The sequence below is a fragment of the Dreissena polymorpha genome, chromosome 5 (assembly GCF_020536995.1).
Source record: "Dreissena polymorpha isolate Duluth1 chromosome 5, UMN_Dpol_1.0, whole genome shotgun sequence".
NCBI lineage: Eukaryota > Metazoa > Mollusca > Bivalvia > Myida > Dreissenidae > Dreissena > Dreissena polymorpha.
The window spans coordinates 70,446,379-70,472,972 of NC_068359.1; the positions used below are offsets into that span (position 1 = coordinate 70,446,379).

A 26,594-nucleotide genomic window follows, 5' to 3' on the forward strand; every position below is an offset into this window, starting at 1 on the left:
TGAATTTTGTCATTTATAAGAGTATTTCACCCAATTAGCGCAAAAAGTACCATGTGGCATTTTATTATAAATGTCACATGTTACTTTTTTTCACCAAGGAGGTGATTTGATATTAGTTATGATGACTGTAGTAAGGAATTTCTACTAACAAAAAAAAATATAGTTTATGAAAATAATGACCTTCTTTTATTATTAAACATAAATATTGAAATCATATAGATGCAAACAATAAAACTGATATTATCAATTGAAAAACTTTAAGATTTCAGTATCGTTTTGTTTATTGATCAACATAAACAATTTTCACAAGAAAACTGTGTGTTTACAATCATTCTCTCAAGCCTGTGTGTAGACACCTGAAAACCCATCTATTCTGAATCCTGTGTTCTGGGTAGTATTCCAGAAGCATATTAAGTCATTTCTTAAATATTTTCACTTAAGTTCAAAACTTTAAGGTTTTGTATTTCTTTACTAAATTAGCAAACACATGTGTTTTGGGTAGTCCTCCAATAATAATGTAATGATGTAATTTTAATGCAAATATTGATGCCAAACTGGTCCAGTATGAAATAAAACACTTGGGGAAATTTCCCAATTTAAGGATAAGAATAAAATTCAACTTAAGATGCTTCTGGAATACGACACCTGGTTTTATGCTGCATGGTTGCATATATCCATAGTAACTTTGCTTCTAAGTGGGAAATCGTTAACTCTTTCAGCGCTGGAACTGAATTTTGAAGGCCTTTGCAAACAGTTTGGATCCAGATGAGACGCCACAGAATGTAGCGTCTCATCAGGATCCAAACTGTTTGCTATTCTAATAGTATTCTTTGGAAAAAAATCAAAGAAAATCCTAATTTTAGAAATTCAGCAGAAATTTTAGCGGACGACAAAGCATGCAAAGGGTTAAACCAGTTAAAAGGCATAGAGAACTCACCGTTGATTCCTCATCCCACTTCTTGTCTATGGTCCTCAGGGCAGGGCCTTTCACCAGGGCCTGCAGGGCCTTACTAGTGTCGTACTCATGGCGATGGAGCTGAAAAGGGAGGTAAGCAGCCATTGTACAAAAGGCAAATAACTCTTGCCTATATAATAAGAAATGTTAAACAAAGCAGTTTCCACAAAAGGACTTACAATGGAGCTGTACAAAACTGTCAGAGATATCGATGATGCTGGAAATCCAGGTAAGCAGCGATTGAACAAAAGGTAGATAACTGTTGTCCCAATAATAATAACATTTAAATTAAGCAGTCTCCACAAGACCCATTTCACCTCTGACTTAGCCAATAATGCTGCATTAACAAATTCCTGAATACTGCCCCCTCATGATTGGTAAAATATTCAGGTAAAGTAGTGTGTTTTATTTTCATTAAAAATTGGGTCAACAACACTCAAATAAAAGTCAAAATGTCGAAAAATTTCCCAAACCAAAGGCACCCAACCCCATTCCCAAAATGGTGAAAAAAACACTGTCAAGTACCACTTTGTAGTGGACTTGCTAGTAAATTGTAATAATGGCAAGTATTAGGAACAGACCTTGTGGCCACAAAAACAAGTTTTGGGACTTATGAGACTCAGACATAAAAGGAGATAAGAAATGATTGTTAACCCTTTGCATGCTGGGTAATTTGTCATCTGCTAAAATGTCGTCTGCTGAATTTTTAAAATTAGCATTTTCTTCGATTTTTTTTCAAAGAATACTATCAGAATAGCAAACAGTTTGGATCCAGATGAGACGCCACGTTCTGTGGCGTCTCATCTGGATTCAAACTGTTTGCAAAGGCCTTCAAAATTCGGTTCCAGCACTGTAAGGGTTAACAAAATGAATTACTCTTGTAAGAAGAATACTACAAAGAACAAAAGTATTCAGAATCCAGAAAGGTGAAGGTTGATAATGGAACAATTAGATCTCATACTGTAGCTTATACTTGTAAAAAATATGCAAACATTTGGGTCCGGTTAACCCTTTCCCACTGAGAGGCAAAGTGAAATGGTTAAGTGCAAACAGCATAAAGTGAAATGGTTAAGTGCAAACAGCATAAAGTGAAATGGTTAAGTGCAAACAGCATAAAGTGAAATGGTTAAGTGCAAACAGCATAAAGTGAAATGGTTATGTGCAAACAGCATAAAACCGGAACAGACTGCGAGTAACTGGCAGTCTGTTCAGGTTTTATACTGTTTGCTACTCATCAGTATCTAAGCGTTGGAAATGAAGACGTTAAAACTTGAATTTAATAAAGAAAGTTATTTAATTGAATATAACTTTCCAAAGGACTACTGATGAGTCAAAATACATATATAAGTAGTAAGGGTTAAACAAAAAATTGTCTATAAAAGCTTAAGGCTGATATCAAATGTTAGCACTCCCTTTCAGAACCATAAAAAACATAAGCAATTTCATGTTTATTGAATAAGCCAATACATTTTATTTACATTCTCAGGTATTGAATGCCTTTTCTTAAATGTTATCCCCAGAAATGTTCACATAATCTTTGAACACACTGCCAGGCTTTGACCTGGAAATCCATTCCCCAACTTGCTATTTTACCAAGCATCAGTGAATTCTAACAACTTCACCTGTACTGGTAAAACATTAATCTCTTTTCATTGCACAAAAAAAGTTATTTTTTCTACAAAAAAATTAACACATACAACAACGCTTTGAAATTGTGACTCAATTTTCTTAGCTAATCAGGTTTTATTCTCTTCTTTTTTTTTACGCCAATACCTATTTTCCGTGCAGTTTAAGTAAACACCATAGTGATGAGAAATTTAAAATAAATCTGGCAGCAATAGATTGATATAATATACCTAATAATCCATTAAAAAAAGAAGATAATAACAACCAAATTAAATCAATGAATATGCTGTCTGGTCCATGAATATTTTATAAGAGACAATATTGCTTCTGTCGCACAGTAATAGAAGGCAAATTGTCAATGATTATTTCCTTTTCCGTCCCAATGTGCAATGTAATAAATGTAGGTTGTAATTTTGTTTAAATCTAGGTACTGAATTACTGAATTATTGAAAATAAAGAAATCCTGTATGAGCAAACGGGAAATCAGATATGAAAATAATTTAAGCACTTTTCTTGCCCTCTTAGAAACGTATTTGGACATATTTGTAGTCCCTTAGATACTTAAATTTCATTAAAAACCTGTCTTGCTAGATTCAAGTTTCAAAGGCCTCATTTCCAAACCTTAGATATTGATGAGCAGCAAACATCATAAAACCTGAACAGACTGCAAGTTACTTGCAGGCTGTTCTGGTTTTATGCTAATTGCACATAGCCATTTTCACTTTGCTTCCGAGTGGGAAAGGGTTTTATTTATTGGTTTACAAAAATTTTCAGTGAAAGTATCCGTCAGGCGGTCGGAAAAAAAAGAAGAAAAAAAGGATTGTGTATTTATTATCTTTCAGATGGCATTACAAATATAGTTTGAAAATCAATTTATTGAATAAAAATCAACAAAAACACATTCAATACAAACAAAACACATTCTTAGTCCTAGTCTGGAGCATGTCTTTTGGGAGGTGGGTATAGGACTTCTGCACAGCCAGTAACACCTGGAACACATCCGTGCCGGTAGGTTGCTGTCCTTCTGGAGTTCCCTTCACCCCAGCTGTCACAACAAAAATACAATTTAAATACACATATATTATAACATAAGTTCAAATGTTTGTGCATTCAAACTTTATCATGCACAAAAAACATTGCCAGACAAATATAACATCTCGCATCATGTAGAGAAGTGTACTTGACTTGCATATGAAATTGACCATTGTTAGATTTTATGATGATGAATTATATCAAACAATGAAATCCCGTATTTTGACAATGCATCATGACAATTATTGTACCACCATCGTGAATATTTAATTAATTGAGTCAATATTTAATTAATTGAAAATACACTTCAAGCTTGCAATGGATGATGGTGTGCAGTTCGGGAGTTCCACAATTCAATAATAGGTCGTCAAATGTTTCACTCTCAAGGTGTTTCCACCCTCAGGCTGTATGTTTACCCCTGTATTAAAGTTAAATCAATGATGTGATAAATATCCCCTAATTCAATTATAATTGGGGGCGAAACGATGAGGGTGGCACATCCTGTGTGGCGAAACGACAAGGGCGCGACCGCAAATCTTAAAATAGATAGCCAAAAATAAAAATATTACCTTTTGCTATTTGTACGTGCATGTGCTTGTATCCGAACTTCTGGATAGCTCGGACGGGGGTATCTGTTGATATTGCGATCTTAGAGTAAGACCCTCGTGTATTTTGGAAGGCTTCAGGTTTGGACACAGTCAGACTTTCGTCATCAAGTATCCTCGCAAGGGCATTTCCAATAGTCTCGGAAATTTTTGCGCGCATAAAATCTTTGCAGGTCCGTTATAATTATGACCAAACAAGTCAACTTGCAAAAATAAACAATCTCCCTTGTTCTCCAGGTCAACGGGAGTCGCCATGTTCCCGATTACAACAGACTGGTTTATCACAGTTACTGCGTAATTAAACGCAAAAGAACGTAAAATACCAAAAATTAGTACAACCCGTCCGCTCAGTGCGCGATGTCATGTTTAAAACGCGGAATGTAGGATCGGGAATTTTTGTTTAAAAACAATTTTTTTCAAATCTAATTATAATTTTGTTAACCAATAAATATAAAAGTGGTCGCATAACCCAGATATTCTTAAAATGGACTACATCTTTGCGAAATCGGGCAAAAAAGCAGGAGACATACACCTCTGTGTCAAGAAAATATCAGATCCAATAGTTTGACAACTTTCAACTTATTTTGAACATTATTGGTTTCAAGGTGGTAATACATCATCGATAGAACACAGGGGTTGCAGGTTCAAACCCCCATTCAATCCACAAGTTTTGCGATTGAAATATCAATCGAGATGAAATGTATTAGGTGATTCCCACAGTGCATGAAAAAACCACAATCGTCCCTGGGCCGTATTCACCAATCACTTCTTAGACTTCAGAATAAAGAATGGACTTGAAACCAAGAAAAATACTTCCAGCATTTTAACATACACATGCTACCACTGGTGATTATGTCATTAGCAAATTGATCTACATGAAGAATTATGTAGAGAGAGGAGGTTTATACCAAGCTTGACTCAAAATTCAAGCAATTACTGAATATTACAATTTAAAGAATAATATTTATTCTTATTATAAGAAAATGTTTAGTGAATACAGGCAAAAGAACATGATGTTATCTTGCACTACTTCCCAACAAGTCTTCTTGGGGCGATGGCCATATCGCAAATTCCCAGTGCACTAGATACAAATCTACTACACTCAGTTATTTTGAATACTGACCATGTGCATGGCGTTAATCGTTGTGTCGTCCATAGCGGCTGCCTGACACCCATCTGTGTTGCCTCCATCACACATCCCTGCAAACGCTGCCACGCTTCTGAAACAACGAAGACAATGGATGTAGTGATTTCAATAGAAGCAAAATCCTGCGTTTTGATGCAAGAATTTTTTATTTTCTCACTTTTGAATCCAGCCAATTATTTGACTCAAATGTATTTCACTTTAGCTTGTGATAGAAAGCATTTGCAGGCTTAAACAAATATGCAGATACAAAATAACTCTTGACCCCTAAAAATGTCATTTGACACCTGCTTTTCAAAATCTATTGAAATCCCTGCAATGTGTCGTTAGTATAAATAGCTTTGTTAAAACCTTGATTGCATTGGAAGCTTTTAGCTGCTAAATAGACACTGTTATGTCTATAATGTCAAAAAAAAGTTAAAAACACCACTACATCTGTATAGTTTAGTAAGATTACAGCAAAAGGAACAAGGGCTGTTTGTAAAACATGCATGCCCCCCATATGGGCTGTCCGTTGTAGTGGCAGCCATTGTGTGAATACGTTTTTTGTCACTGTGACCTTGACCTTTGACCTAGTGACCTGAAAATCAATAGGGGTCATCTGCAAGTCACGATCAATGTACCTATGAAGTGTCATGATCCTAGGCAAAAGCGTTCTTGAATTATCATCCGAAAATCATTTTACTATTTCGGGTCACCGTGACCTTGACCTTTGACCTTGTGACCTAAAAATCAATAGGGGTCATCTGCGAGTCATGATCAATCTACCTATGAAGTTTCATGATCCTAGGCATATGCGTTCTTGAGTAATCATCCGAAAACCATTTTACTATTTCGGGTCACCATGACCTTGACCTTTGACCTAATGACCTCAAAATCAATAGGGGTCATCTGCGAGTCATGATCAATCTACCTATGAAGTTTCATGATCCTAGGCGTATGCTTTCTTGAGTTATCATCCGGAAACCATTTTACTATTTCGGGTCACCGTGACCTTGACCTTTGACCTAGTGACCTCAAAATCAAAAGGGGTCATCTGCGAGTCATGATCAATCTACCCATGAAGTTTCATGATCCTAGGTGTATGCTTCCTTGAGTTATCATCCGGAAACCATTTTACTATTTCGGGTCACCGTGACCTTGACCTTTGACCTAGTGACCTCAAAATCAATAGGGGTCATCTGCGAGTCACGATCAATGTACCTATGAAGTTTCATGATCCTAGGCCCAAGCGTTCTTGAGTTATCATCTGACAACCACCTGGTGGACGGACCGACAGACCGACCGACCGACAGACATGAGCAAAGCAATATACCCCCTCTTCTTCGAAGGGGGGCATAATAAATAAAAAATTTCAAGCTCAAATAATTCTTTTTTAATTCCTATGTATGCATATATTATACCATACAGAATAGTTAGTACAGTCTTTGGTGGGCTTAACATAAAAACGTTTCCATGAGTCAGAAACAAGATTAGGTTCCCTGGATTCAGTAAACAAGAGTTAGCATTCTTAGCACAATAAATTTGAGCCGTGGCTCCGAGTAAGGTAAACATGAATTGTTGACCCTGATTGTGTTAACAAACAATAGTTGTTGTCATGAACTGATCGATCAGTTTAATAAAATAGAAATTGTTTCCTTTGGTTCTCAGGTAAATGAAGAGGAGTTGATTCCCTTCACTCTATGTAAAGAAAACAGTCGTTGCTGTCCAAGTATTTGTGCCACCCCCACCCCCCATTTTGAGAAAAAAAAGGTCCAAACAGTTCAACATTTTGAAATTGAGTTGCAAACTATTCAAAATTTTGAAAATGAGCCGCCAACTTTTCAAAATTATGAAAATTTTAGTGGCAAACTTCTTACTATTTTGAAAATTTAAGTCAAAAACTTCTCACATTTGTGAAAAAACATTCATTTTCTACGAATGCAAAAAAAAACCTGCCCTGTGTTGCTGGCCTTGACTAACCTTGCTGCACGCAGGTACATCATGAGGTCATTGTCAATGACTGCCTTAGGGTGCCACTGTACGGTCTCCAGGGTGTAGCTGCGGTCTGGCATGTCATCGGGGGCCGTATTGGGTCTGCATTCAGGCATCTTGGCCTGCAATATGACATATGGGGTCATAAAGATCAGCTCGAAAATATCCTAGAGATACAATATATACTTGAGGCACGCACTATGAAAACCTGACGATTGATGACTGTACCTAGTGTTGTCCCTTATTAGCCTGTGCTAAAAGCACAGGCTATTCTGAAACAACACTTCATGCACATACTTAAAGCCCCATTTTTCCAGACCAGAGCATGGCTAAATTTAATTCAACATTTAACCTGGAAATAGATTGTTTTTAATTCAACATTTAACCTGGAAATAGGATTGTTTTTTAATTCAACATTTAACCTGGAAATAGGATTGTTTTTAATTCAACATTTAACCTGGAAATAGGATTGTTTTTAATTCAACATTTAACCTGGAAATAGGATTGTTTTAATTCATCATATAACCTGGAAATAGGATTGTTTTTAATTCAACATTTAACCTGGAAATAGGATTGTTTTTAATTCAACATTTAACCTGGAAATAGGATTGTTTTTAATTCAACATTTAACCTGGAAATAGGATTCTTTTTAATTCAACATTTAACCTGGAAATAGGATTCTTTTTAATTCAACATTTAACCTGGAAATAGGATTGTTTTTAATTCAACATTTAACCTGGAAATAGGATTGTTTTTAATTCATCATATAACCTGGAAATAGGATTTTTTTAATTCAACATTTAACCTGGAAATAGGATTGTTTTTAATTCAACATTTAACCTGGAAATAGAATTGTTTTTAATTCAACATTTAACCTGGAAATAGGATTCTTTTTAATTCAACATTTAACCTGGAAATAGGATTCTTTTTAATTCAACATTTAACCTGGAAATAGGATTGTTTTTAATTCAACATTTAACCTGGAAATAGGATTGTTTTTAATTCAACATTTAACCTGGAAATATGATTGTTTTTTTAGTTTGATTAGTTATGTGAAAAGCCTGAAAGATTGTCTCCATTTAATTTGCTGTGTTTGTTGTTGTTTCTTGAAAAGGCATGTTGATAGCAAAGTCAGTTACAAAAAATTCTTTAATTTATATTTACCAATACATTATATTGTTAGGAACAAGCTGCAAAAAGTTCTGATTCCTAATAACATTTTCATAATCAGATGTAGACAATACTTTAAACACTTACATGTACACTTCAATTTTCTTGTAATTTAATACAAGAAAAAAATTATGATCTTTTCATTTCATTTAGGCAAAATTTACGTTACATTTTATATAAATGTTAAAAAGATTGATCAAAATGATTAAGAACTGAAGAGATTCCATTCTTCCCCAAACCTGTTATTTACCCTCATACTAAATACCAAAATTGAATGTAATCTTTACAAATATAGGCAGTGAAATTGGATGAAGCTCTAAATACCCAATTGGGCTTTATCAAATGAAATAACGTTCATACTTAATATAATAACAGCATGATATAAATACATGAAAACCAAAAGGCGTTAACATTTTCAATGCACTTTAATATAATCATATTGACAGGTAAATGTTCCATTAACACAACAGATTTGTGCTCCAACTAATATTAATTTTTAAGCGAGTGTAACTTAGTGTAAGCAACACAATTAACTCAAAGCCACCAATATTTCTCCACAAGCAAACGTGAATTGTCGCCACTAATTACTCGACAATGTCTTCCACAAATACGAAAGCTACAATCTGACTTCAATCATACCCAAGCCAAGTAAAACATTTAACAGCTCGCATTGTTTGATTTGAATAGCTTGACAGATAAGCGGGTACTCTTTATACGGTATGGATCATCTCAGGTCAAAAGGAGATTAACAATTTGTAAAGCACGTTGAAAAATTAGTCTTTACGCTGCGTCAGTCATTGGTGTTGTGACAATAAATGCATCGCGAATTATCATCAGGTGGGTTAAAGATCACAGTGATTTATGACACCTTCTTCAAAGAGCAAACAATGAATACCGGGCTGAAGTAACGCGAGAGACATCTTCGTGACTGGGCGAACCTGAGACACGCTAACAAAGTCTGATTACACAAGAGTAATGACGGTTTAATTAGCCATAGACTTTGTTTTTTGTTTACAATTACCAAATTTAGACTTTGATTTTTGTTGTAGATTTTTGCTTAATTTGCCTAATCAATTACTGTTACAATTATAATAGTGTTTAGTTAATTACCAAATTGTTTGTTTTGTTAATATATGTGTGTACTTTTTTATTATTATTAATATTCCCACCTAAATTGATATTTGTTATAGTATTCAAGACTTGAAAGTAGTTTTTGTTGATAATGTTTGCTTAACTTGCCTAATTAGCCTATGTTACAATAACAATTGCAATAGTATTTAAATCATTACAAAATCTTTCTCTCTCATTTTTGGGGTGGGGGGGGGAGCTTTTAAACCTCCATTGATAATGATTTAACACCTTTCACTAGATATCAAAGCACTTGGCTGCATTCAAAGGCAGATGTGGGCCAAAGAAGGCACTCATTTTTAATGCAAAATTGATTTGTAAACAGGATAAACGTAACAGCAAATAAAATGCCATAAAAGATGATGTTGTGCACTTGTGAGTTATGCACTTTTGCAGCTGTCCATGACAATGAAACATCCATTGCTTTGCATAATTATGACATATGGTAACTGTTGGACAAGTTCGTTGAATACATTGAATCATCTTTTTTTATAAAAGGCATGATTTATATGGAAAGAAAAGTCTACAGATTAAGAGATACAGACAAAAATGCTAACATTTTGAACAATATAGAACGACACTCGAAGAGTAAGGAAGAACATCGGGTGCAATGCATGATTGAGATGATGTGGACCCTGCTCTGTCAAAAGGGCGGTTTAATGCATGTGCGCTAAGTGTCGTCCCAGATTACCCTGTGCAGTCTGCACAGGGTAATTAGCGACTACACTTTCTGCCTTAACTGGGTTTTTGCTAAGAAGAGACTTTCTTTAAAAAAAATAAATCATAAAAGCTGAAAGTGTTGTCTCTAATTAGCCTATGCGGACTGAAAACATTTAAACAACTCGCATAAAACAAGAGATGTGTTTGTCAGAAACACAATGCCCCCTACTGCGCCACTTTGAATATTTAACAAGAGCTGTCACCATAGGATGACTTATGACCCCTATAAACACTTGATAGAAGTTATGAGCTTTTTTCGAAACCTAAACGCAGATTTCTAAACCTAAACGCAGACCCTAAGTTTAAAGTAAAGGTCACAGGGGTCAAAATGTGTGTGCATATGGAAAAACCTTGTCCATATACACATGCATACCAAATATGAAGGTTATATCTCAAGGGACATAGAAGTTATAAGCATTTTTCCAAACCTAAACGCAGATTTAGAAACCTAAACCTGGACCCTAAGTTCAAGGTCAAGGTCACAGGGGTAAAAATTTGTGTGCGTATGGAAAGGCCTTGTCCCTATACACATGCAGACCAAATATGAAGGTTATATCTCAAGGGACATAGAAGTTATTAGCATTTTTCTAAACCTAAAAGCAGATTTCGAAACCTAAACGCGGACCCTAAGTTCAAGGTCAAGGTCACAGGGGTAAAAATTTGTGTGCGTATGGAAAAGCCTTGTGCGTATGGAAAAGCCTTGTCCATATACACATGCATACCAAATATGAAGGTTATATCTCAAGGGACATAGAAGTTATGAGCATTTTTCTTAACCTAAACGCAGATTTCGAAACCTAAACGCGGACCCTAAGTTCAAGGTCAAGGTCACAGGGGTAAAAATTTGTGTGCATATGGAAAAGCCTTGTCCATATACACATGCATACGAAATATGAAGGTTATATCTCAAGGGACATAGAAGTTATGAGCATTTTTTAAAACCTAAACGCAGATTTCGAAACCTAAACCCGGACCCTAAGTTCAAGGTCAAGGTCACAGGGGTAAAAATGTGTGTGCGTATGGAAAGGCCTTGTCCATATACACATGCAGACCAAATATGAAGGTTATATCTCAAGGGATATAGAAGTTATGAGCATTTTTCGAAACCTAAATGCAAAGTGTGAAGGAAAGACGGACAGATGGACAGACGGACAGTCCAATCACTGTATGCCCCCTTTTCTTCGAAAGGGGGCTTACAAAAAAAGTTGACCTTGAATGATGACCGTGACCTTGACCTTTCACCACTCATTATGTGCAGCTTCATGAGATACACATTCATGCAAAATATCAAGTTGCTAGCTTCAATATTGCAAAAGTTATGGCCAATGTAAAAGTTTTGGGATGAACGCACAGACAGACAGACAGACAGACGGACTGATGGACAGCTTAACTGCTATATGCCACCCTACCGGGGGTATAAAAACCTTTTATTATATAAGTTAACCTGATCCAGTGTAGAAAATAGAAAAATATTGCATAAATAAATTATCTGTTGCCTTGAATTTATTTTAAAAAGAGTAAAATATGTTAATTGATTCTTTAAGGCTTTTGGTATTTTCTCCCAATATCTGGCGTTTCGCGGTTTTTTCCCCCCTCTAAAAAGGGCAAGCCCTTTCCCCAAAATAAGATAATAAAACCTGCCCTGTAAACATTTCTTCAACTTCATTGGATAAATTCAAGTACGCAATAACACTAACCTACTATTGTATATATAAAATTATTGCAGCATTAAATGTCCACACATCGATTCTGTTGAAATAACATCAGCAAGCTAGTAAATGTTTGATCTTGATAAACAAATTCACTTTGAGCAAACATGTGGCAATTTGCATTGAATTATATCGCTGTAAAGACCTTTATAATAAGTTTGTTTGAACTAAATGCCATTCTGCCTTTACCGCTAGAAACATTATCGCCACACTTGACACAGCTGAACGTTGGCAAATCTACCAAGTGCAAATATTATAAACTTTCAGCACAATTTCATTACCTGATAAAAAGGCTTGAAGGATTATTGCCATAAGAAGACTATGATACACTCTTCAATATCTCCTACGGGTAAGACCAGCTTAGAAGTCCAGTCTGACTTAAAGAAGGAATCACTACATTTCACTGTTAAGTCTGTTACATATCCAGCGAATTACAAATTGTATCATTGTTGCAAGTATAAATTAGAGCAAAAAATAAGCCTGACTGAAATATTAAAGGATTTATTGGAAGGGGATCGAATAAAATGCATATCTTTTTGGTACTCCTAAACCCATATGGTGACCTGTCCCCCGATGAAAAATACTCAACTAACCCAATCATGGACACAACCCAGATTTAATGTATTGTTGTTATGGTTTCACCCCAAAATTTAACCCAAACTGAATGAGAATGTTTTTTGCTCCCTTTTCTTACCCTTTCCTACATAAAAATGCTTTATCTTTTTGGCAATGCTCACACAGTGTTTTTTACCATTATGGATGCAAGGTTAGGTCCCTTTGGATTGGGGAAATTTGCGTTGCTTTGACACAATTACTTCAAAATTTAGAATTAAATACAATGTTTATTAATGTTCATATTATAGAGCTAGATAGAAGATTACTATTTTTTGTAACCAGACACAAACAAACACAACTTCTGCATTGACTCTTTGGTAGTGCTCACCTGATACATAGACCCGACCCGGATCTGACCCTGCGTGGTAGCCAGCCTCTTGGTCTCCGGGTTGTATCCAAGGATACAGTAGAACGTGTCCGCGGCCGGTTGGAAGGTCCGCGCCGCCTCAAGGCTGTTGCAGTGCACAACTTTACACTTTCCCCTGCAGAATTATGACAAAAATGATTATAATTACAAAATAGTCGATTATTTCCATATATAGTTTCAACTGTTGAATTGCACAACATAATGTGGCATCATAACAAAATCGGGGTTCAATGATGTGCATGTAAATTTAATTTTTTTTTTTTTTTTTGTTTTTTAGAAAGAATTTTACATGCTATATGCTTGTTGAGTCATGGGTAATTTTCATGAAGTTGTTGCATCACAAATATTTGATAATTACATGACTATGAATCATTATTAACATAATTATTAACCTTTTGTCTTAATAATTGTTGCTTTTTTACAAATTTTTATTGTCTGTAATAATCATAAATAATCAGTTGTGTTGATAGTGTTGAACCGCCATCATGAAAATATTTTTTGTTGAGCTGGGATTCTGGTTCGCTATTCAAATTTTAAGATTTGCATACTATAAATAGCCTTAAACCTTATATTGCAGAGGAATGACCAATTTCCCATGAACTTTCCTAATCCCAGGCCTAAGCGCTCTTGAGCTTTCATCCGGAAAACATTTTACTGCCTCGAGTCACTGTGACATTGAAGTTTGACCTAGTGACCTGAAAATCAATAGGAGTCATCTGTATGTCATGACCAATGTCCCATGAACTTTCCTCATCCCAGGCTTAAGAGTTCTTGAGTTATCATCCGGAAACCATTTTACTGCTTCGAGTCACTGTGACCTTGAACTTTGACCTAGTGACCTGAAAATCAATACGGGTCATCTGCCTGTCATGACCAATGTCCCTATGAACTTTCCTGATCCCAGGCCTAAGCGTTCTCGAGTTATCATCCGAAAACCATTATACTGCTTCAGGTCACTGTGACCTTGAACTTTGACCTAGAGTGCTGAAAATCATTAAGGGGTCATGATGTCAGTCATGACAAATGTCCCCATGAACTTTCCCGTTCCTTACCCTAAGCATTTGTGAGTTATCATGCGGAAACCATTTTACTGTTTCAAGTCACTGTGACCTTGAACTTTGACCTGCTGACCTGAAATGTCCCTATGAACTTTCCTGATCCCAGGCCTAGGCGTTCTTGAGTTATCATCTGGAAACCATTTTACTGCTTCGAGTCAGTATAACCTTGAACTTTGACCAGTCCTAGTGACCTGAAAATCAATAGGGGTTATCTGTCAGTCATGACCAATGTCCCTATGAACTTTCCTGATCCCAGGCCTAAGCGTTCTTGAGTTATCATCTGGAAACCATTTTGCTGCTTCAAATCACTTTGGCATTGAACTTTGACCTAGTGACCTGAAAATCAATAGAGGTCATCTGTCAGTCATGACCAATGTCCCTATGAACTTTCCTGATCCCAGGCTTAAGCGTTCTTGAGTTATCATCCGGCAACCATTTTTACTGCTTTGAGTCACTGAGACCTTTACCTTGGACCTAGTGACCTGAAAATCAATAGGGGTCATCTGCCAGTCATGATCAATGTATCTATGACCTTCTTTGATTCAAGGCTCAGAGTTATTGAGTTATTATCCGGAAAGCATTTGGTGGAAGGACAGACCAACGGACAGACAGACGGACATTTGCAAAACAATAAACCCCATCTTCTTCAAAGGGTGGCATTAAAACAATAATTGTCCCCAAATCCCAAAGGACCGGGCTTCATCACTAACATGGTAAACAAACACACTTGAACACACCTGAGCGCCGTTACTGGGTAGGTATCCGTGGCCTCCGAACAGAAGAGTTCCCGAGCCTTCACAGAGGGCTTGGCCAGGGGGTGGTCACTCTCGATTTCTGAAACATGCAACATTCAGTGTAATTCCTCTAGGACAATCGAGCATTCCTCTAGGACCATTGAGCATGTAATGGAATCAGATTGGCATTGAGTTCAGCCATTTAGAAAGAATGGACTTCTTTCTTGGAGACAATCAACAGTATCTCCTTGCCACTTAAATGTGCACCTTAACGTGTTTGTAGTCCCTTAGAAAATCAAATTTAATATAAGACCATTCTTACTAGATTCCAGTTTTAAAGGCTTCATCCCAAACCCCAAGGTCCTAATGAGCAGCAAACAGCATAAAACCTGACCAGCCAGCCAGTTACTCGCAGGCTGGTCTGGTTTTCTGCTGGTTGCTTACAGACATTTTTACTTTACTTCTGAACAGGACAAAGTAACGAGAGGCCCTGATTGGACCAACAGTATGCCATTGCTCAGACTTTTTGAACAGGTTTCCAGCCTTTTATTCTACAGTTTGTTCACAGGTTGTTAATACTTGCATTATACCACAGGGAGATATTCATATCTATTATCTTTCTGTCCCCTAGCCAGCTATAACAGGTTGTTAATACTTGCATTATACCACAGAGAGATATTCATATCCATTATCTTTCTGTCCCCTAGCCAGCCATAGTATGTTGTTAATGCTTGCATTCAACCAGAAGGAAATATTCATATCCATTATCTGTCTGTCCCATAGCAAGCCATAATACGTTGTTGATACTTGCATATAACCAAAGGGAAATATTCATATTAAAATATCACAACTGGATTACACCTAACTTATTAATCCACCAAAGGAAAAACAATCTCATTTGTTCCATCAGAACTGGTGACATATTTTGAGCAACTAGCAGTTAGCGATTCAAATATGAAAACTATCCACGTAAAATTGCATTACGTGTGTTAAATCACGCTGATCCCTGTCTCTTTTAACTGTTCAACATCTTATTAACCATTGCTTACGCATCAGCGCAAATTCATTACTGCAGTTATATCTGTAATGCAATCTCAAATGGCTCGATTAATAAATTTATACAGAGTACTGCAATTGATACAGGCCTTTCTAGAGGACATAAATGGATATAAACTGCCAATAAACATAGATAATAGCTAGCAATAAAAATAGTCTACATCAGTCCCATAAATTTGAATGTTTTTCATTTATGTAAATCAGTTATGTGTGATGACATAAGCAAAAAAATGAAAGCTTATTGAGTTTGTGATATCATAATACCATGTATTGTGTTACCCAAAAACAAAATAATAAGTCAATGATTAAAGTCAGAGTAGCTTTAGTTAAAAAATCACATACACTTTAAATCTGAACTTTACAAGATATAAATGACCTGTTCAAATGTCTATTGAACATTTTGTTCAATTCAACTATTGGGCATACAAGAGTCTCAATAAGATGTGCACAATTTAAAAGCTAAAGTGAAAATAATATGATAACATTAAACAGCAAGAATTCAAAAGGCCCACATTTGTCTGATCCAAAATGTACCACTCTGTGCAAGTCTCTAACAGAAAGGTCAATTGGAATACACTGGATAAAATAAACATGGTTTAACCCTTTGCATGCTGGGAAATTTGTCGTCTGCTAAAATGTCATCTGCTAAATTTATAAAATGCGCATTTTCTTCGATTTTTTTCAAAGAATACTATCAGAATAGCAAACAGTTTGGATCCTGATGAGACGCCACCTTCTGTGGCGTCTCATCTGGATCCAAACTGTTTGCAAAGGCCTTAAAAATTTGGTTCCCGCATTGTAAGGGTTAATGATTTGGATTGCTGCTGCAAACAACACAGCCTACATGGGTCCAAACAAGATAGTCTTGATTCATATTTTACATTATACTGTTTGAAAAACCAGTATAATATTAAACTGTTTGTGTGTCTTTATAAATAATACTGACAAGTGTCTCGTGAATCTTGATCGCTATTTCAAAGTGGTGCTCAATCACAAAATCACCAGTAAAAATATCAAATACTGACTATTAAAGTGATTATAATGGATGGCCTTCACAGAAACCAAGTTTAACATGTTGTTCTAAGTAGATATATCTTCATAAAAATCAACCCCACAGACCAATTATTCATAGTATTACAATGCTAATTTTCAATTTACAAATGGTAAGTAAAAATATCACTACATTGTACATGTATATATCGTCCTATTGGTGCAAAAAGGTGCCTTCCAATTTTAATGTCACATGGTACCTTTTTGCATCAATGGGGCGATATAAAAGGCAATGACAAATCTTCAATGAAACTGCAGTGCAATTTGATTTGATTTGCTCTACATTTTACAAGAGGGCCGTGCTCTGTGAAAAGGGGGTTTAATGCATGTGTGTAAAGTGTTGTCCGCACATGCTAATCAGGAACGACACTTTCCCTTTTTATGATATTTTTCCTTTGAATAAAATCTCTTCTTAGCAAAAATCCCGTTTAGATGGAAATGGTCATCCCTGTGTAGACTGCCCAGTCTAATCTGGTACAACACTTAATGCACTTGCATTACATCCCCTTTTCACATAGCGCGGTTCCAATATATAATGCATACACTTCTACACATTAAAGTATTTCCTTTCTAGTACACAACATTGTGCATGTTGTCACCAAATGGGATGTTATTCTACAAATTAAAACAAAATAAAACAGTATTTTTACAAAAAGGGAGACAACAATGAAAATACTTTGATAGACAAAAGGTTGAAATACTTAACAAAAACTGCAGTAACTGCTGTTAAATGAAATACAATTAAATATTCATTACCAGAAATCGGACACAAATAAATCACCCCAAGACAAAATTTCTGTTATCAGGTTTAGTAGTAACAACCCGAATGCTTTTCAAAATCACTCATTCTGACTGATCAAATTTCATAGCCTCTGATCCAGAAAACAATATCTTTTAATAACCACACTGTGATCATGTCTGTAGAGAAAATACATTGATTTTGGTAATTGGATTTATGAACAATAACCTTTTACCTCCTATACATCTTGAGACACATTTGTAGTCCATTAGAAGGTTAAATTTAAATAAAGACCTTTCTTAAAAGATTCAAGTTTTAAGGGCTTCATTTCCATTTTTCCTTTAGATACTTATGAACATCAAACACCATAAAACATGAACCGACTGCTATATATATTAGTAACTCGCAGGCTGTTCTGGTTTTATGCTATTTGCACAAAGCCATTGTCTGAGTGGGAAAGGGTTAATTACTAAATAAGTGGGACTTATTACAAAAGCTTCTGATAGACTTGTTAGTGATCGATTCTTTAAGAAGATCTATTCCAGATATAACTTCAAATTTGTTTTTGATACCAAAGCCCATTTATTTATTGTGAAGGAACAGTTATGGCATGTAACAATTTAAGACCATTTATTTGACAGACGATCCTGGTGAAAGCACACACAAGTCTTGAATAATTCATGAGATTTAAACCCACTGAGATTTCAACTAATCACCATTTGTTTATGTTCAGACTACACCATTCACCAATGATGAGTGATGATTACCGTAAAAACGCAGTCATAAGTCGAGATTTTTTACCTCCAAAATTTGATTAAAAAACCGGTATCGACTTATGAGGTGGTCCATGAAAAAATAATGAAATTCCATGAAAAAAATAATGAAATTTGACGAAGATTAATCCCCCCGGCAATAGTTGTTGTTGTTGTATAAAAAAAATCGTTGATTTACAACTAACAAAACGTCGTATTTTTACTGATACTTACCAATTAATATAATCACAGTTTGCAATTACTCTTGTTTTTATTTTGATAATTTAATCCAAAGTCTTCATGTAAGCAGGTGTTGTTTTTTTACTGTTCATGTAAACAAAGAATCAAGGACATCATTTAAAGTCTCGCGAAAATTCGCAATATGTGTGAATCGACAGTTTGACGTCATCAAAGGAAAGTCCTTTCCTGTCAAGAAGCCATAAAGAACACCTTTCTCGCCGACAAAATTGGATTCCTTTGTTTAGAGAAGCGATATGCTTAACCAATCGTGTGTTTGTAACTCGCTTGCAATCGTCCCATTATGCTTGAGCACGTGTATAGCTCCGCCTTTGAAACTGTTTCAGAGAAAAAGGTGGAGTTAGCGGTCTCTTGGGTATGTCAATCATTAACACGTTTTACCAAGACACTAATCAATTGTTTTGACAGTCAGATTAAAAGTACAAAGATTGGATTACAGTGATAATATTGTTTCATCGGATTAAAAGCGGAAAATAGTTTGTGGATAATTACTAGCGTGGATTATTGAGTTCAACTATTTATTAATTAGATAAACATCCTATGCCCAATAGTTATGGACGAGAGATTTTGAAAGTTTTCACAAAATAGGCCTTATATAAGCATATGTTCAATTTTGTGACCCCCGGGGCAGGGACAAATTTGACCCCAGGGGCATAATTTGAAGAAATTTGGTAGAGGATTATTAGATGTCTCTACATACCAAATTTGATACCTAGGCCCAATGGTTATGGACGAGAAGATTTTGAAAGTTTTCACAAAATAGGCCTTAAATAAGCATATCGCCTACTGAATGTAATAAGTCATGTAACTGACATTTTTATACATTTTTACTCTTTTCCATTTTTGTGTTTATTAAGGGGACATACATCAACTGTTAAAATATTAAGTCAACCTTTTTGGTAAAAATAATGTTTTTATCAAATTTTTGAAATTGACATAACAAACACATGTCATTTTCTGAATGCAAAAAGTAGCGCAACTGACATTTTGTTAAATTTTCAGGAGAAGCAAAAAAATGTTCTATTAAAATAATAAACATGTTTCCATATTCAAATTTTCTGATTAGTATTATAATAACACTTGCAAAACGAAACAAAACTCCAAATCGATATGTCTTTTTTTAAACAATAAAAAATTAAGAAAGGAGCAGTTACCATAATTTTCAACACTGAAATATTTTGAGCGCAAAAAATAACGTAAGTGCTCTTACTGTATTTTTGAAAATGTCTAAAAATATGCATTCCTGAACAATTTACAAAATGTCAGTTACCCTAGTTATTACATTCAGTAGACGATATGTTCAATTTTGTGACCCCTGGGGCAGAGTCAAATTTGACCCCAGGGGCATAATTTTAAGAAATTAGATGTCTCTACATACCAAATTTGATGGCCCTAGGCCTAATGGTTATGGACGAGAAGATTTTGAAAGTTTTCACAAAATAGGCCTTACATGTATATAAGCAAATTTTCATTTTTGTGACCCCCAGGGCAGGGTCAAATTTGATCCCAGGGGCATAATTTGAACAAATTTGAAAGAGGTTCACCCCAGGAACATTCCTGAGAAATTGCATCAGAACTGGACCAGTAGTTTAGGAGAAGAAGATGTTTTAAGGAACAGTTAATGCACGCACGCACACAAGCACGCACTCACGACGGACACAGGACCATGACATAAGGCCCGCTGGCCTCTGGCCAGTGGAGCTAACAACACCAATGCTTCAAAAACAAACAGATGTGTTGAATTGATATCCCTTACCAATTCCAAAAGTTTACAACAGACATTGACAGAATGACGGACGGACGGACTGACAACCCCAATTCTATATCCCTCCGCCTTAAGCAGGGAATAATAACCCACTCATTCCAGTCCACAGCATTTTTCTCTCACCCACACAACAACATCTTTCAATGAACAGATATCTGATGAGATCAATGCTTCACTGGGAATCATGCAAGTTTAGTCTGAACAGACGCAGTGGTTTTATGCTGTTTGCACTTAGCAAATTTCACTTTGCAATTTGAGTGGGAAAGGGTTAACTACTATTTTGCAAAGAGACTTCCTTAAATAAAAACTAAATGCACACTGCACAGGCTAATCTGAGATGACACTTTGCATTAAGCCCCATTTTCCCAAGGTAAGGCTCATATACATGTTAAAACTGTTGCATTGAGTTTTAAGAACATGAGGAAGATAAAAGCCATCAGAACAATTATGTGTTTAATTGTCAATAATTGCATATAAAGAACCATGCACACTGACAGGATGCAATGCCTCTTATAATTATGATACTCCCATTGATATGTTCAGCACATGTTGAACTCTTTCAGTGCTGGAACCGAATTTTGAAGGCCTTTGCAAACAAAATGTGGCGTCTCATCAGGATCCAAACTGTTTGCTATTCTTATGGTATTCTTTGAAAAAAAAAGAAGAAAAAATGCTAATCTAAGAAATTCAGCAGACGACATTTTAGCAGAAGACAAATTTCCCACCATGCAAAGGGTTTAAGTAAAAGCCAAAGCTTTACTTCCTTACATAGTCCAGTTAAGAACACCGTAGAATTACCATAGACACAAGACAAAGCAGCCAATTATCCCTTGTGCCGACATCTGATTTCTAACGCAGATCAACTCATACCAAAATGATGTCCTTGTCAAGAACTCGGGCCTGATTGGCCTAGACAGCATCTTACTTTTCCTTATCATTATCCTTATCGTAAGTGGATAGCTTTTTATAGCAATTTAATGGTCTTCAATGAACCACTTCATTGTGGTTTCTAAAAAGTAGCAGCGCAAACACCAAGGGTTGCATTTAAGTCTAATAAGAAATGCAAATAGCGTTTTGTGGAAACTGTCTTTAGCCAATTGTCACTGTGTAAACACCTGTGCAGTTCGCAAATGCTACTCAGTGAATACTCTTTCTGCTTTAATGGCAATATTCTTTTTAAGTTATTTCCTTTGCTTTTATTGTATCATTTTCTTAATATAGATTTTTCTTAAAGTCTCTATAACGCTCAAAATCAACAACAATTTTGTTAAGTATTTCGTAAAATAAAGTTAACATCTTAACAATCAGTGTTCCTTATAGCTATAGCCAAACTTTCAACGCTAGATGTGGTCTGATTACATAGATTTTTGTAGATACAAAATGCTCGTTTTTATTCATTTGTGGCCACAATTAATTCCCGTGAATATATCTATTCATACGACACACGAACACCATTTTAGTGTTCATGTGTCGTATGAATAGATATGCAAAACAATAATAAAAACAATCATTTTGTGTCTACAAACATCTATTGTACCAGACCATATCTGGCGTTGAAATTTCGGCAATTGCCATAAGGAACACTGATTTTTAATTGGTTAAGTTTATTTTACGAACAATTGTACAGATGTTTCGTTGATTTTGAGTAGTAATGTTACTTTAACTAAAAGCCAGTTGAGGCCTAAAGTTTTGGCGCTAATTAGCTTGTGTGGACTGCACAGGATAATCTGTAATGACACTTTACAGTATGATTTTTTAATTCAAAATAGGATTCGATAATCAGCCCCATTCCAAATGGAAAAAAGTATTTTTTTTTTCTAAAATGGGAGCTAAAAATTCCAAATTGAAGGTTTAAAAAAAAATTTTTTTTAGATATCAATAGTTTATTCAACTCCCATCCATATAAGTTCAACCTTAGTAAATATATTACTGGAAACACTTGTATTCTCCAAATTTCCAAATTCTAGTCAAAACGCCGCAAATTTTGCCAATCCAAAGGATTTACACAGACCCATTCCCAAAATGGTGAAAAAAAACACTGCTTTACAAACATGCAATAAGCACCATTTTCCTACAGGAAAGCTTATATTCTTACCACAGGCAATACAAGCAATTACATGAGGCAAGACCTCGCATTCAATGATGTAAAATCTTACCATATTAAGTGGCTTAATCCACACATTTCAAACTGTTCAATGCCACCACAAACACGTACAAAGTACTGAGCATAAAACTACCATAACAAACCCACTTGACATATTCAGCCAACTCTATATACCACCGCACAAGGCACTTATGAATTTCTTGAATACATACTACAAACAAATACATATATAATCTTAAAGGCAAATATCTGTTTACATTTTCACTCGTGGAGCTCTTCAAATCGGTAAAGGATAATCTAGCCTAGCGTATGGATTACAGTACATTGTTAAACAGCAATAAAACCTGATTTTGATCAATGCCCCAGATAAAATGTCAATTAAGACTGTCAAATAGTTTGTAGCATGTGTTTATAATTGATACTATTAAACCTTTACCACTTAGATAGGTATTTTAACGCATTTGTAGTACCTCAGAAAGATTAATTTAATTAAAGACCTTTCTTACTAGATTCAAGTTTTAAAGGCTTCATTTCCAACCCTTAAATACTGATGAGCAGCAAACAGCATAAAACCAGGCTTTTTCCGCTCCTTTTTTGGAAAACGCCACACTGGAATTTTGGGAATTTCGCGTCGTGAAAACCCCCATTTTGGGAAAAAAATTAATCGCAAAATTGGCTCATTTGGGAAAGTTTATCGCATGTACATAGTGTTTCTTATATTTCAAAGAAGCCGTTAACTGGTAAATAACGACTATTTTGATAACTTGTTATTAAAATTTTACAAAATATTATGAACATGTGTGATAAGTGCACATTTTTTAATCTGAATTTGGGAAAAAGGCCTGGCCTTTTTTGAGGTGAAAAAAATTGCGTGAAGCGCCGGATTTTGAGGAAAATAAGGAAAGTCTTAAATAATCATTAACATATTTTATTGTTTTTAAAAACAAATTCAATGCAACAGATAATTAAATTATGCAATACTTTCTATTTTCTACACCGGATCAGGTTAACTTATGTATTTAAAGGTTAAAAAAAAAAAAAAAAAAATTTTTTTTTTTTTGGAATTGGGATTTTTTTTTTCAATTGGGAAAAAACAACCAGATTTGCATTGGGAATGGGGCCGAATTTCAGCACTGTGGCATAGGGCGGAAAAAGCCTGAAAACCTGAACAGACTGCGAGCAGGTTTTTTTTATCTGATTTTGGGGAAAGGGCCTGGCCTTTTTTGAGGGGAAAAAAATCGGGCAAAACACCAGATTTTGGGGGAAAAAATCACACAAAACGCCAGATTTTGGGGGAAAATAAGGAAAGTCTTAAATAATCAATTAAGCATATTTTACTGTTTTTAAAAACAAATTCATGGAAACAGAAAATTTAATTATGCAATATTTTTCTATTTTCTACACTGGATCAGGTTAACTTATTACATTTAAAGGTTTAAAAAAATAATAATATTTTTTTATCTTTTTTTTTGAGGGGAAAATGAAATCTAGGGGAAAATTTACCAGCTGAGGGGAACAAAAAATCGGAGGGGAAAGGGCCGATTTTCGGCGGGTCACAAAGAAGGAAAAAAAACCTGGTGAGGTACTCGCAGGCTGTTCTGGTTTTATGCTGTTTGCACACGCCATTTTCACTTTGTTTCTGAGTGGGAAACAGTTAAAGTGAATATATTCATTTATCACTTTATGATCACTTTTTTAAGGAGCAGTCTCTATTTCAACTTCAGGGGAATTTTATCAGTTCACTGGTTTTGAATTGTACATTTTAAAGAAAACCATTAATACATTTTTTGTTCTCAACTATTTGAAAACCAATAATCATTTTTTCCATAAATAGAACAATTTTTTCTTAAAAAAAATTTTTTCACTTTCAACCACAGGTAGCTTGGAGAATTAAGTACCTCTTCAATTAAAAACAATTTAGCATTAATAGCTACACCTGGGCTTGAGGCAGATTTCAGACTTCAAAGCCAGTGAGATATTTAATACTGGTTGGTTGCATTATCAGCATAAACCACATTGTAACATCCAACTACTTATTGTGAATCTGAGATTTTCACAAGATAATTTGATATTTTAAGGCCAAAGGAAAACATGAATTAAGATAACAATCCTACTTGACATGATATCAATAGATGGTAGACTTGCAGTGAAAATTATTAATGACATCTGACACTATCATGTTACAATCTACCACAATTACCTACTGAAAGCTCAAAACAATTTATTGGACATTTTATTTAAACGATTTTTAGCTTATTTACAAGTGAAGGTGTATATTTGGGGAAATAGTTGGCAATATTCTATAATATATTTTGTTACAAACATTACAATCTAGTTTCTATTTCAGTGTGTTTTCTTTTTCCAGAGTAATCAACTAGGGAATTTAGGTTAATGATCAAAACATGTAAGCAGATACTTCACAAACACATAACAGTCAGGCTGTTCTTTGTTTCTAAAGAGACATTATTAATATGACTGTAAAAACACACTTCCAAGCCAATTACTTACAACCGCAATTCCCCATAACTAAGATAATAGACAGGAACACTTAACTCTTTCTGAATCAGCTCTGGAACAGAATATTAAAGGCCTTTGAAAACAGTTTGGATCCAGATGAGACGCCACAGAACGTGGGGTCTCATCAGGATCCAAACTGTTTGCTATTCTTATAGTTTTCTTTGAAAAAAATTGAAGAAAATGCTAATTTTAGAAATTCAGCAGACGACATTTTAGCAGACGGCAAATTTCCCAGCATGCAAAGGGTTAAATGCTACTAACATCCAGTAAAATACAACACAGGTCGGGTGGTGTTGTAAAAGAAGTGAGCCACACTCTAGATAAACAGAGTTTAATGCATGTGCGTAAAGTGTTTCTCAAACTAGCCTGTGCAACATGCACAGCCTAATCCGAGTGACGACACTTTGGGCCTTGACTGCATATTCGTTTATAAGAGACTTTCTTAAATGAAAATACCATTAAAGCAGAAAGTGTTATCCCATATTCAGGCCTGTGGTCACTGCACAGGCTTATCTGGGACCACACTTTACTGACATGCATAGAGCCCTAATTGCCCAGCACAGGGCCATTCCAGTACAATTCAAAACAGAAAGGGCGGTGCTCCAATGAAGTATCTTTGGACCAACACCAAGATAGATACATCAATGGCAGACCATAATTCCCCACTAAGATTATCCAGCCATATCACCTAAGAAACTTCACATGATGTTCCAGCAGGCAGAAAGATAGGAGCCTTGCTCTGTGAAAAGGGAGTTTAACCCTTTGCATGTTGGGAAATTTGTTGTCTCCTAAAATGTCGTCTGCTCAATTTCTAAAAATTTGCATTTTCTTCGATTATTTTCAAAGAATACTATCCGAAAAGCAAACAGTTTGGATCCTGATGAGACGCCACGTTCTGTTCTGTGGCGTCTCATCTGGATCCAAACTGTAAATTGCAAAGGCCTTCAAAATTCGGTTCCCGCACTGAAAGAGTTAACATTTGTGAGTAAAGTGTCATCCCAGCTAAGCCTCTGCAGTCTGGCTTTGCGCCTAAACTGGTTTTTGCTAAGAATAGACTTTTTGTAAATGATAAATATCATAAAAGCTGAAAGTGCTGTCCTTTTACGCATAAGCATTAAACTACCTTTTCACACAGAAAGGTCCTTATATTATAACACATCATAACACATTCACTTCACAGGTGAAAACATAATGTCCCATGCTTATTCCATCATAAAAGTGAACTTTGAAGTCAGGTTGATGAAAAGTTCATCTATAAACATTACATGAACATTTTATCATTTACCTTATAAATTCAATGGCCAAACTTATCATGTAAGAAGTTGATCAGCTAAATTGTTATTGTTTCTGTGGTGTTATAAAATTCACAAAGTTTTCATGTACTACAATTTAGACAAAGGAAAATGAAACGGCCATTTATTATTCATGAACTGGTGATCTTGATAAGAGGTGCAACGATTTCATCAACTTATTTCCCAAGAGCATGTGTAATGAATTTGTATACTGTCAACTATTT

General features: G+C 35.3%; 1 protein-coding gene across 8 annotated transcripts in view; it reads right to left on the reverse strand.

Moving 5' to 3' along the window:
- LOC127880896 (arginine-glutamic acid dipeptide repeats protein-like) overlaps positions 1-26,594 on the reverse strand; it is a 162,078-nt gene that overhangs the window by 60,319 nt on the left and 75,165 nt on the right. For 7 of the 8 annotated variants that reach the window (XM_052428373.1, XM_052428372.1, XM_052428374.1 and 4 more), the window contains 5 exons: positions 14,841-14,937; positions 13,007-13,160; positions 7,325-7,458; positions 5,342-5,438; positions 938-1,036 (listed from right to left, as the gene is read on the reverse strand). In XM_052428373.1, coding sequence (XP_052284333.1) covers positions 938-1,036; positions 5,342-5,438; positions 7,325-7,458; positions 13,007-13,160; positions 14,841-14,937 — 581 coding nt within the window. Of the gene's footprint in view, positions 1-937; positions 1,037-5,341; positions 5,439-7,324; positions 7,459-13,006; positions 13,161-14,840; positions 14,938-22,613; positions 22,732-26,594 lie in introns of those variants that run through there. The other variant, XM_052428376.1, reaches the window with a different exon arrangement.